The 13,838-nt window shown below is 41.4% G+C and overlaps 1 protein-coding gene across 1 annotated transcript in view; it reads right to left on the bottom strand.

Moving 5' to 3' along the window:
• Window positions 1–2,793: 2,793 nt before the first annotated feature.
• SAMD5 (sterile alpha motif domain containing 5) overlaps window positions 2,794–13,838 on the bottom strand; it is a 51,612-nt gene continuing 40,567 nt past the window's right edge. The window contains exon 2 of the mRNA XM_049654499.1: window positions 2,794–3,176. Coding sequence (XP_049510456.1) covers window positions 3,114–3,176 — 63 coding nt within the window. The 3' untranslated portion in view covers window positions 2,794–3,113. The remainder of the gene's footprint in view (window positions 3,177–13,838) is intronic.

Genomic DNA, 13,838 nt, shown 5'->3' with positions numbered 1-13,838 from the left:
GTAAAAAAAGAACAAAGTTGGAGAAATACCTTCCTATGTGTCTATGGGACTATTTCCTCAGCCTTGAAAAGTGCTGGCCTTACACATTTGCTCACTGTTTTTAAAAAATCACATTCTCTTCATTCAATCAATAAACATTTACTGAATTCCTACTGTGAGTGGCCACTGTAACCTTTCTATCCTTTCTAAAAGAAAGCAAAGGGGCCTTGTTCAGTGGGTCTAAGGCAGTAATAAGGACATGTCAATTTATGCTGGAGTTTTCTAGTCAGTTTTAAGGTAATTTCTTTCATATAAGAGGAAATAACAGAGTAAAAAATGGAAGAGAGGAAGGCACTCAGTACCTATTTGTCAAGCACTGGGCCAGGAACTCTGTGGATGTTTGGTGCAGAATGCTAATAAGCCTCTTAGGAATTATGGAAGGTATTTATTTTTCCTATTTTATGGACAAGGATAAAAAACTGTTGATTAGTTCAATAATCGTTCAAGACCATTCCCCATGCTACACTATAGTTTATGTTCTAAATTGATTCACCACCTGAAAAGGCAATCGGCATGATTCCAAAATTTGAACTAAGAGCCAAGGAGCTCCAAAGTAAAAACTCAAGGCTTACTGTTTTTGTTGTTGATTTCACAACACAAGATGCTGTAAACTTCTCTGGACTAAGAAACTGCTTGAATACAGCTGTTCTAATTTGCTTAAATTCCTGTAGTGGGAGGAAGCCCTTCACATTATGCATTACCTAAGTCAAGAAAAAGCTGATTCCTCACCCCACAAAATTGTGTTGTAAGATGAACTGAACAGGAATTTTGCTATAATCCTCCAAATTCATAATATCCTCAATATTATGAAAGAAAAGTCTCTAACTAATATCTTTTGATGTTCTAGGAAATACAAATCAAGGTACTCCTCTAGTTCTGTTAACATATCTGTCCCTTACTTACCTTATCTTAAAATATTAAAGATATCATAAATGTTAGATAAAAGAGAAAATGCTACGAAATAATTACTCATCCTTAAGAGTAATTATCTCCAGGTATAATTCATGGTAAGACTCCTTCCTTTCTCTTATATTTTTCTCTTATATTTCTTACCTGATCTTCATTTAATGCAAAAGAATTAATGAGCTGCCTTTTAATACTTCCCTACTTAAAGTTTTCTTCCTCTGGCTTGAGGTAAGAAGTCTTACAAGTCCATTGGCTAATTAACCATTCTAGATTGTGACTCTTAATTTAGGTAGAGAATCATTATTTTCAGATTCCAACAGCAGACACAAAGAGATTTAAATGTAGCAAGATAACTGAAGTTAGACATAACACAAATAGAAAATAAAACTTTAAATGACCAGAGTCCCCCCCACCTTTTTTTTTTTTTTTCCGCTTGCCATAGATTGTATCATAATGCCCATGGTGAGCAGAGTTTTCAGAAATTGGGTCCCTTCTAGCAACAGTTCAAAAAATGCATGTAAATGTACATCTGTGAAATAAATCTACCACCGATGCTGCACCTGGAGATGAGGTGGTGAAGAGGAAGCCATTTGTTATCACAATAAATTATATCTGTAATCTATACAGACCTCCCACTCCTTAAAAAAACAAAACAAAACAAAATCTAGCTTGGAAATTTTAAAGACTATGGTTCCCTTAGAAAAAATTACGAAAAGGTTGACTGGAGTATGATCCTTACTTATCTGCAAGCAACATAGAGTTTAAAGGACAATTTATACATGCTTTTGAGCTTAGTCTCCTTGCATTGCATTTGAGACTGATTTTACAGTGTCTAAATTAATCTCTAGAAGTAGATAAACTATGTAAACCTTAGATTTTTAAAGCAGTACTGATAAAAATGCCCTTGGAGACCTTAACTGCTCACCTAGGGACCAGTATGCACCAGGAAGAAAATGAATGTTAATTGCTTTTCCTTTGAGAGCCTCCTACTCTTAAGAATCACAATGCTGATGTAAACTTACATATCGTGTCTATTTCCAAGTAGTGTGGGAAAGATTCTGTAATGCAGGACTGCTGAGGGGCTCTCAGAAGCTGCCTGCCCTGGGAGCCTGCTGTGTATCTGTGTCTTCTTTGATAACTTCCTTTCAATTATTTTTGATCCCATCAACATGGCTGTGTTTTCTAAGCAGAAAATAAAACTACTGACATCCAAAGGCAAGAAAAGTAAGAATCAGGAATATTTCAGATTTGTCTTCATTTCCTTCCCCTACTTCCTTCTACTCTCCTTTCTGGCTGTGGTTATGCGACCAGTGGTTAGGTCTACCACCCTGCCCCCCACACGCCTGACATCAGAAACTTGGGGAGTGAGGTGGGATTGGACACAACACTGGCCTTGGCAGCCCCCAGGGAGTGAGGGAAACTAGCTATCAAGTTACAGAGCTGGCTCTAGCCGGGCTTCTGGGAGAGCAAGACACTGTTACTGGTCCTAACACTAAACTTCAGCCAGGTTAAATTTAAAACGAGAAGTTAGAAAAATTGGTCTTCCCTGGGTGATGTTCCTTAATTCATCAGCTTTATGATTCTACCTATATATGAAATGACTATAAAAAGCACCTTAAAATAAGAATTCCATCACCAAACTATTCTATATTGAATTCTATAAAAAAAATCTCAACCCACGAAAACATGGTCCTATATGAAGCGAGAAGAAGATGTATGTTAAAATATAAAATGAAAGCTCCTAACTCTCAAGTTAAAGGCTAATGTGGAAACGATGTAATGGCGAGCTAATGCCAGAAACCTGCTCTGTGTCTTATATTACACTTACAATCAGTTATCACCCAAATGCCTCAGCCAACCTCATTTATTTCCCCCCAAGAATTCGGAGAATGGACAGGAGAGTTCCCAAAGTATGCACAAGACCTTATCTCAAAACTGAACTCAGTTCTTCTTTATGTGATGTTTCACTGCCTCACTTCTAGCTGTTGTAAGTTAGTTACCCAGGATACTAAGTTGATTATTCCAGAATTTTTCCAAGCAAAAAGTTAAGCTGATGAGTATTTCCAGGGTCATCATCCATGTCCCTTTTTTGAAAGAAGGTTCTAAATATGCCCTTTTCCAGTCTTCAGGCACCTCATCAGTCCTCCACGAGTTCTCAAAAATGATATCTAGCGGTTCTGTGATGACTTCGGCCAATTCATTAAGTACTCTAGGATGCCGGCCATGGGGACCTGTGGATTTGAACATATCGGGGTTATTTAGGTTCTCCTTTACCCATTCTTCCCCTAGTCCGTCATGGATTTCTGCTCCTAGTTTTCTTTTAAGTAAACTCCACACCCAGTGTGGGACTCGAACTCACGACCCTGCGCTCAAGAGTCACATGCTGTACCGACTGCTGCTCCTATGTTTAAGTCACAATTGTCCTTTCTGGTTATCAAATGGACTTTTAAAACAATAGTTTTTTTTTTTTTAATGTTTACTTTTTGAGAGAGAGAGAGAGAGAGAGTAAGTGGGCGAGGGGCAGACAGAGGGAGACACAGAATCTGAAGCTGACTCCAGGCTCTGAGCTGTCAGCACAAAGCCCGACGCAGGGCTCGAACTCATGAACCATGAGATCATGACCTGAGCTGAAGTTGGACGCTTAACTTACTGAGCCACCCAGGTGCCCCTGAAAAAACAGCTTTAAGTCTCTGTTTTTTTTTTTTAACCTATCAATTTTCTCCTTGAAGCTACTGAATGAAAAATGTAATTTTTTTTCAGGCCCAAGTCTTATTTGTCGTGTTTAAAAACGTTGTTCTTTTTTTCCCCCCTTTTATGTTTCTTGTAAGAACAGGCAAGTAAAGCAAAAAAAAAAATAAATGAAAGTATATCTTGCAACAGTTTGTCTCCTGACGTCACCTCGCTCGCTACTACGCAGGAGCGTCCTCAGTAGCAGAAGTAACAGCACACTTGGAGACATTCTAAAGGCCACCTATCTCGGGCTCAGAGGGTACATATCTATTCAACTTGTACCTGCAACTGCTAACTCAAAATGCACCTTCTGAAATAGAAAAAAGATTCACAGTCATCCTTAGAATCGTTTGTAGGCACACACAGTCACTTTTTCACGTAGGCATTTCAAAAGCGTAGTCGTACACAAGCTGGAAAGAGATCGAGAAGGATTTCTTAGGAAGCAGCCCCCTCTCGTAGAAATTGCCTGCTGTCCTGCGGTCATCTGTGCCGACGTTCTGGGATTGCTATTACACTAATTATCACCGAGCTGTGATAGGCGTTGACAGTTTTAACCCCTTCTTTGTCACAGAGAGTCCTCAGAAACCGAAAGCCAGCAACAGATTATGGCTTCCTGCCCATATGTCACCGCATGCCCCAAATCCCCTGATGGATCTAGAATACAGGCAGGGGAGGAAGAAAGAGAGTGCAGAGGGGAAGAATGAGGACACGTGAGTCTTCCAACGCGATGTCTGATGTGACAGGCAGACCGTGCCGCTTGGATTCAACTGTTAACTTGTTTCATTTTGTTTTCTAATTGGAACAGCTTTTGAAAAAGGTTGAATCAGTTGTGCGGTCTTTTGTTTTGCCTTTCTAGTCTCTACCTCTCCAGCCTCACCCCTCGTTTTAGCTCTTAAAAGAGCCATGTTAAGTGCCAAAAAAAAAAAAAAAAAATGTATTCTAGACATCACTAAAAGACTCTTTTAAAGAATAATTCTGCACATTTCTCTAGGGTACAACAATTTGTTTTAGCATGTGCCATTTTCACCCCTGCTCAAATAGCTACCTGCTGATGGCAATATGTTAACTAATATGTCATTATTAATTAGTGTGGGTAATATCATCCACCAACTGCATCTAAATGGAGAGAAAGTATTACTATCCGTGCTCAGAAAGTTTCTTTCTCCGGGGAATCAAGCTCTTTCCAGGCCCTTTTTTTTTTTTCTATATTACTAAGTAATAATATCATACTACTAATTTACATATTCAAATAGTCACTCCAATAAATTCACATCTAAGCCAACGCCTCTATCAAGATCACTTCCTGCTATGAACTGTGGAAAAATCATGTTCAATCTATCTTGACAAACTATTTTTGCAGGGTGGTGGGCGGGGGGGGGGAACGAGGGGAAGTTCCGTAGAGGAGGGAAGTCACCCTAATATAAAGACGACAAGACTGTTTGGTGTAACGTTGTCATAGGTGAATGAATGGAAAGGCATTCCACCAAAAACTATCTTGCCTATACAGTGCAAGAGACTGCATTTCAAACAGAAAAGGCAGAAGAAAGAGCTTCAGGTTACAGCGTTAGGCGGCAGGCATTTCTCAGATGGCAGGAAGACCCCAGCTAGGATCAGGGCAGAGTCACAAAGGGAGGGATAAGGCAACACCCATGGTGAGGACATTCTTCCTACAACGAAAGAGTCTCTGATGTCTGCCCAAGCTAGATATAGTTCCGTCTGAAGTCAGAAAGATGGCCTCACCTACCTTGAAAGGTCATTTTTATTCTAGGAACCTACGAAAGTAAGGAAAATGCCTTTGGACAGGTTATCACCAGCAAATGCAGACACCTTCCATATTATTAAACCCCTTAAAGACGTGGGGCGTGAAATCATTCACAAACCCAGCACCGAGCTGACAGCCTCTGAAACCTCGTGTGTGCCTTTGCTTCAACAAAAACAAATCACATTCATTAAACAAGCCCAGCCTTCCATTTTGCTTTGTTTTATTTATTTATTTACTTACTTACTTACTTGCTTGTTTATTTATTGTTCTTTGGGGGAGAAAGCAGGAGGCAGACAAACAGGATTTCCGCAGTTGGGTCAATGGAGAGTTTCAAGATGTGAGCAGTCCCAGAGAGCTGTAATGAGCCCAGCACATGTTGGTTCATGATTGCAAGGAAACGTCACTAATTTCTCTGTTACAAACGCGGCTTCACGCTCTGGCAGCTGACATGCACCGTGACATCCCTGATCCGGCTCCTGATAGAGCCCACTCTTCGTGTGGAATAGGAGCGAACAGATTTTGAAAATTCTGCCCGGCTTGCAGGGGATACCTGCTGGAAAGGAGTCTTCTGGGCACCGCCAGTCCAGCCTTATTTCGCACGGCTGCTCTCCCCGCCACACGTTTTTCATATTTCCTTTCCCCCCTAAATTATCTGGCAGATGCCTACCAAGAAAGAAGCTCTTTCTTCACTCCAGAGAAATAATAATCTGTTTATATGTATTTATAGGCTTCTTTGGATATTAGGTTGACAAAAAAAAATCATGCATGGCATTGCTTCAAATCTGGTCCTTTCTCAAAAACCATGAAAAGCCAAGCCTTGGAACAATAAATAGCAGGCTATATTTTTGGTGCTATCAATGCTCCTGAAGTGTTGCTATTTTTAAAGGTGGAGTTTATGAAAAATGAATGCAGTAGTTTGTAATGTGCCAAATTATATCTCTCTATTTCTAGGGAAACACTGCTAGAAAAGAAGAGAAGAGAAGAGAAGAGAAGAGAAGAGAAGAGAAGAGAAGAGAAGAGAAGAGAAAAGAAAAGAAAAAAGGGTTCTTCCCCAGCTGGCCTAATTCTCCCCTAACCTGCCTTTGAAACCACTCTCAATAATAGTTATGGCCACACAAACCTAATTCTTGGGCTGAACGGTGACTTTTCAGTTTTATATGTTCTAGGCTATTATGGGGAGTGGGAGGGGCGGAGGGAAAGTCTTTCACTTCACAGATATTTGGCAATTCTCCTAATCGACGTTAGAGTTCCAATCCGAGAAACAGGGAGGGGCGGCGAAAGTTATTTAATGAATAAAGAAACTATTGTGCTGTAGTTAAAAATTAGATTTATGAGACTACATTTTTTCTCGGTTGATTATTCTGATTTTTAAGTGATTTCAAGTCTGTTACTCTTTTTAGCTTGTGATTTACCCCCCTAATTAAAGGCAATCAGAGTTACACGGAGGGTGCCCGATTTAGAAGTTATTTCTCTGTTGTGTTATTATTCTAGAGGCTATAACTCCACTGCAGATATAGAGCCAACAGGCAGAAAATATCCACATTTGGGTGCTGGGATAAAGACATAAAACTGGGGAGTGAATATTAATAGCCCATGCAGTTTCCTTACAATGGGGGTGGGGAAAACACTCTCAGGAAAAAGTTAAGATTGATGGTACAAATGCCACGTTCTCTCCTTCTGGATGACACAAGGGGCACAGAGCTGAATGTGGTCTGGTGGTCTGGTGACAAGATAAAAGTTTTTTTACCTCATGACTTTCTCAAGCTAAGTTTACCAACATTCAGTCACATCACAATGCCTATCGTTATGGAACGAAGGATGGTTGGAATTTGCTTAGAGAGACGGGGCTTAAATACAGCTTGTTTTTCTTTTTTTATTATTTTTTTTAATGTTTATTTAGTTTTGAGAGAGAGAAAGAGGGAATATGAGCGGGGAGGGGCACAGAGAGAGGGAGACACAGAATCCAAAGCAGACTCCGGGCTCCGAGCTGTCAGCAGAGATCCCGATGTGGGGCTCGAACTCATGAACCATGAGATCAAGACCTGAACCGAAGTCAGACGCTTAACCGACGGAGCCACCCAGGAGCCCCTTCAGCTTCGTTTCAACTGTGAACTTCTCCAAGGGCAGAAACCACATTTCATTCTCTTTATGTCTCCAGTGGAAACATACATATAACGTCACACACACGACTATCGCTGACCAATGGGATCCCCCACAGTATAACGTTTACGTATCATTCCTCAGTAAGCTAAGTTCCTACTGGAAAATATCAGTCTGGCAGTCAGCTGAGAGTATCTATTTCCAACAGAGAAAACATTTTCAGTATATGTCCACTCCACCAGTATATATCGTGATGGTCACCTTTCTGTTCCTCAAAAGGCCTGGGTCCCCTCGGCTGCTGCACTAGGAAAGGCCAAGGCTGCCTCCCAGACCCCAGGAAGCTGGAGGATGCCTACTTAAGGTCACATAATTAGCTGGCATACATGTCCTTTCGCTGCTAGATTTCCCAGGGAATTCTACAGACTAAAAAAAAAATAACTGACTTCGGAGTGACCTACGTATATTTTCTTTTTTTGACTTTAAACACAAACACCCAATGGGGCTCCTGGGTGGCTCAGTCAGTTGGGCGTCCGACTTCGGCTCAGGTCATCATCTCACAATCCATGGGTTCGAGCCCCACATTGGGCTCTGTGCTGACAGCTCAGAGCCTGGAGCCTCCTTCGGATTCTGTGTCTCCCTCTCTCTCTCTGCCCCTCCCCTGCTCAGACTCTGTCTCTCTCTGTCTCAAAAATAAATATTCTGATACAACAGAATACCAGAGACTGGGTGGTTTATAAACAACAAAGGCTGGGAAGGCCAACCTCAAGGTGCCTACAGATTTGGTGGTGAAGGCTCTCTTCTTGGTTCACCGACACCATCTTCTCGCTGAAGGAGTGAGGGAGCTTTCTGGGGGACCTTTTATAAAGGCGCTGACCCCGTCATCCGTGCCTCATCCTCACGACCCAATCACCTCCCAAAGGCCCCACCTCCAAATACCATTCTAGGCATCAGGTTTCAACCTACGAATCTTGGAGAACACAGACTCAGTCTGCAGGAATGTTTGTCTCTAACCAGACTCAAGGCTGCCCACTGAAGGGTTCTCTCCTCTCTCTCTCTCTCTCTCTCATCTACCTAGTCACTGTAAAATCATCCATTATTATGTACTAATGGTCTCTGAAGACACCATTAGCAGTAATCTGCTAACTCTTACTATGATTATCATCGATATGATTGCCCTTAACGGTATGTTTACAGAGAATACTGTAATTATTATTACCTGCCTATCCTAGCAACAGTAAACAACTGCTAATCTTTATTAAGTGACCTTCCTCTGTGCCAGGCACTGTGCTGAGAACATCGTGTATTTACGCGAAATCTCCATCACTTGTCACCAGAAGCCAATGTGATGCCTATCACAGACCCGGTTTTATAGATGAGGAATCTGAGGCTTTGAAGTGTAGGTAACCTGGCTGGGTTAAAGTATTAATCAGTGGCAGAGGGGGTCTGTCCAACAGCAGAGCCTCCTCTTATAAAAGGACGTCTGCACCCTATCATTTTTTTGAATTTTTTAACATTTTTATTCATTTTTTGTGAGACGGAGAGAGACAGGGTATGAGCAGGGGAGAGGCAGAGACAGAGGGTGACATAGAATCCAAAGCAGGCTCCAGGCTCTGAGCTGTCAGCACAGAGCCCGATGGAGGGCTCGAAGCCATGAACCATAGAATCATGACCTGAGCCAAAGTCAGATGCTCAACTGACTGAGCCACCCAGGTGCCCTAAGTAGGTCTGCACCCCACCGTTTGTGATTGGGAATGTATAATAAATGGTGTTCCCCAAAGTGCCTATCACTTAGAATGTGAACTTAGAAATACGGCCTTTGCAGAAGGTTCAGGATCTCAAGATAAAATCATCCTGGATTTAGGGCCCACCCTAATCCTAAATCCAGTCACTGGTGTGCTTGTAAGAGGAGAACAGTCCACAGAGAGACATACACAGAGGAGAAGCCCATGTGAAGACAGAGGCAGAGAACAGAGAGAGAGGCGGCCATAAGCCAAGTGATGCCAGGAGTCGCCTGACGCCGGAAGGAGTGCGGAAGGATTCTCTCCTGGAGGCTTTGGGGGGAGCACGCCCTCTCCCCCAAGACCTGATGTTGGACTTCTGGATTCCAGAACCATGAGAGAATAAATTTCCGTTGGTTTAAGCCACTCAGCTTTTGGCACGTTTTCATAGAAGGCCTCGGAAACTAATACAGACCCCTCTTACAGAAAGATATAATTTCTCAAATGCTCTTAGGAATATTTTTAATCACCTCATTGTTTTAGGCAGTACATGCAAATGTGATTTGAGGCAAAAGGTATTTTTATTCAGAATATTAAATGCTGAGCATAATGCTTACTTAGATATTATATGCAATGTCATTCATAATATATAAGGGAAATTTTGCTTCTTCACATTAAATAAATGATGCAAACTATTTAAATTAATTATATAAGAAAAATACGACTTATGAAAAATACATTAAAGACGATACACTGTGTTTATACATGAACTCCGTGTATATTAAAAAGCCGGCTGAGATTTAACCACTTGCTACAGCATCAAAAATAGAAAATAATCAGAATTTGAAATTACTGCTTTTCTTTTGCTTAATGTCCACTGATTTATTATTTGTTTGAATATTTATGATTTGCTTTAAATTGCAGGACAAGAGAAGGGTTCAGTGGCTATTTGCAAGCATTTCTCTACAGATAACAAACGATGTATGTGGATACTTTCATTTCTAATGAGTTCAAATTGCACATAATTGCCCATAGTTTTCTGTTTTAGTATCAGTTATTGATGAATGAGAATTTAATGTGCAAGGTAAGCATATTTGAGCTCTATGAGGTTTTCATTTTAAAGAGGACAATATTTAAATAATTTTCGGTATTTTCATTACAAAATACATTTAAAGGTCTATAATGAAACAGTCACTATTCCCAACCTGGAAAACTTTTTTTGATTTCTCTGACAGCTCAGAAGGCTCCAGCTGGAAAACACTGCAATTCTCTATTAGCAGTCACCAAACATTTGGTTCCAGGATCCATTTGTATTTAAAAAAAAAAAAAAAAAAAAAAAAAAACATTGAGGATTCCAAAGAGCTTTTGTTTATGTGGGTTATAACTATTGATATATTTACACTATTTGAAATCACAACTGAGCAATGTTTGAAATATTTAATTCATTTAAAAATAAAAATAGTAAATGCATTACATGTTAACCTAAGTAAGATTTTTATGAAAAAAATACATTTTCCCCCCAAATTAAGAAGCATGGCGTTAATTTTCATTTTTGGATATTTATTTAATGGCTGGTTCGACAGACTACTGGATTCTCACCTCATCCACGTTTGATCTGTGACAATATGTTATTTTAGGTGAAGTATCTAAACAAAATCTAGCCTCACACAGATATGTCATTAGAAAAAGACTAAAAAAAAACAAATAAAAAGGAAAATTATTTTCATAGTTTTATTTTTTATTTTCAAAAAATTTAATGTTTATTTACTTTTGAGAGAGAGAGACAGAGTGCGAGCAGGGGAGAGGCAGAGAGAGAGAAAGACACAATCTGAAGCAGGCTCCAGGCTCTGAGCAGTCAGCACAGAGCCTGAAGCGGGGCTCGAACCCACAGGCTGTGAGATCATGACCTGAGCTGACGTAGGACGCTTAACCGACTGAGCCACCCAGACACCCCTGGTCTGTTTTCTACTAATGGACCTCTTTCCATATATGACTTGGTAACATCATGCATTGGTCATTTGGAAACGGGTGGATTCATGGGTTATGCACTCTGCCAAACAATACACATCATTATTCGATATCAAAAAAGTAATGTATTTGTTAACGTCACTGCCCATTTCATCAAAAAAGCCTTCGACATGGGAAAATTGTCAATCTCACTGTGACAGATGTAAGTTTTCCAAAATGTACTTTTATTTGAATATTCAGATTTTAGCATTAACCATAAATATCCGTCACTCACGTTCAAAAAGTTATCTGCTAAAAAACAAAAAACAAAAAAAACCCAAAAAGTTATCTGCTAAACACCCAAGTCTAAATAACCACAGTTTGTTTCTCAGTCACTCTTTCAACTGAAAGTGATGTTCCATGAATAAAGCAGCCAATTCAGCGGGGAACTCAAACAAGAAGAGACTTGGTTTGCAGAGTCAAGGTTCACACACACTTCCATTTGCAAAGGAAGTCTTTATGGGTACGTAGGAGAAAGAAAATAAATTTCTCCCTACCCTCTAGGTTCTTGGCTGAACTCACCCCCCCACCCCATAATAAAAGAGAGACTAAAAAGAGAAAAACAAATTTAATATCGTACAGAAACCAATTTGACAATAAGTTACATTAAAAAATAAAAATAATATTGTGTGCGTGAAGGCCCCAAAGATATGAGACCCAAAGAAGTGACAAAAACAGGCAGCTATTATACCTTTTCGGCAAAGAAACAATAAATGTGTAAAGAATTGACAAGGCAAAGAAGTTGAGGCTTAGGGTAGTAACTTAGTAAAGAAATATCAAGGTTTGTTTACAAAGGCTCTTGGCCTTGAACTCCCTAGCTCTGATGGTAAGGATGACTCCTTTCCCCCTGGAGCAGGGGCCACCATTCACATGGAGATTTATTTTCTGCTCTCAGAGAGACAAAGGACAGTCAGAGCATCCTTCCTGCATCAGCTGTTTCTCATGGAACTTTAATTCAAAGTAATCAATATGGCAAAGTGGTATTATTTGGGGGAACCCGGCCCCTAACCCCCATGAAACAGTTTTCTCTTGGTCAGATAGAGTGTTTTTTGTTTTTTGTTTTTTTTTTGAAATGTACGCAGAGATTGTGATTTAATAAACATACGTATCTCTACTACTCACCAAAGACATTTTAAGGCAGATGACTTTCTGGGGCATGTAAAGGTGAGGAATACAATAAACCCTAATACAGCTGGCGTCACTGCCTTGATCTGCACCAACATGCCTGCGTTTTTGCTCCCTGTTGCTTTTGTGCCACTGGTGCAAATGTCCACGGGGCGAAAAGGTGAACAATGTCACAGGGTTGCTATAAAGTAACTCTTACCTTGCAGAACCTAGAAGGGTCTCAGAGACCCCCTGAGGTCTGTGGCTCACACTTTGAGAACCACCGCTCTATACCACTTCTAGACGCAAGGGTCAAGTTGATATCGCAAAATCAGCACCAATCTCTGACCAACTCCTCAGTCTGGAATAGAATTCTGCCCTTTGAAATAAAAGCTCCTTGCTAATAATTGCTCTGCGTTTACCCTCCTGGCTCCCTATTTGCCTCAGCCCCAAGAAACTAGAAAGTCTGGAGCCTTCCTGCCATGAAAGCCAGTTGACTTTCTTCTCCTGTCTGGTGAGAGAGACTGCAGCGATAGCTGGTCTGAGGGGGTCGGGGGCGTCTCTAAGGCACTGTGCCTGCCAGCTTTCACAACAGGAGCTTTTGAAGTCACTTGGGCAATTCTGAACACAGCCAGCCTGCCGCATCAAAATAACCGTGGTCTCTTGGCATCCCATCCCGGCTTCCCGAACACTGAAGCGTGGCCTCCACGGGGCCTTGACCTCACCTGCCAAATTGGAATGGGCAGGGAAGCAAGGCAACTGTCATAATCCTCTTTAGCAATTCCTTGCAAAGCATATTTGCATGTTTAGTGGCAGCCAGAATGAAGGACTGTCCAGGGCATCTGTGCGGTTTGCTATCTCTCTACCTCTTCTCTGGTGTTGGCAGGGGAAAAGAGGGACAATTTCAAGTGGCTCACAAAGGCCACACTCTCTGATGCCGTCACTCAGAGTCTCAGAGGCCACTGGCTCATTGTCTTAAAGGAAGAGTGTTTATAAAGGCATCCGAAGAATCCTCAAGATTCTGGCCTTGGCCAAATGAACTCCGAAGACACGTGAATCGGTCACCGGAAGCCACAAAATATGTGACTAGGACTGAGTTGCATCACACACCGGACGCCTTTGCCACACATACTTGCTGCTAGGAAGTGATAGTTCCAGAAGGTCTGGGAACAGAGCCCAGATCAAAGGACTCCACAGTTACAGTACAAGGTAGCTTAATGTCATTGTGTCCAGAGTAAGCCCAGGTGACTGCGTGTGTGTGTGTCTGTGTGTGTGTGTGTGTGTGTGTGTGTGTGTGGTGTTGAGGGTTAGGGATAGGGAATGGAGAACACACAGGGGTACACTACCTGAAATCAAACCAGCCTACCCTCCAGGTAGTCCTCAAGAGCCATCTATCCCTTTCTGCCAGGAAAGAAGTGAAATCCTCTGTGAGTTGGCGGCGGGGGGGGGGGGGGGGGGGGGGGGGGGGGGGG

This window comes from Panthera uncia (assembly GCF_023721935.1).
Source record: "Panthera uncia isolate 11264 chromosome B2 unlocalized genomic scaffold, Puncia_PCG_1.0 HiC_scaffold_24, whole genome shotgun sequence".
NCBI classification, from domain to species: Eukaryota; Metazoa; Chordata; class Mammalia; order Carnivora; family Felidae; genus Panthera; species Panthera uncia.
This window is presented reverse-complemented; position numbering and strand designations above follow the sequence as displayed.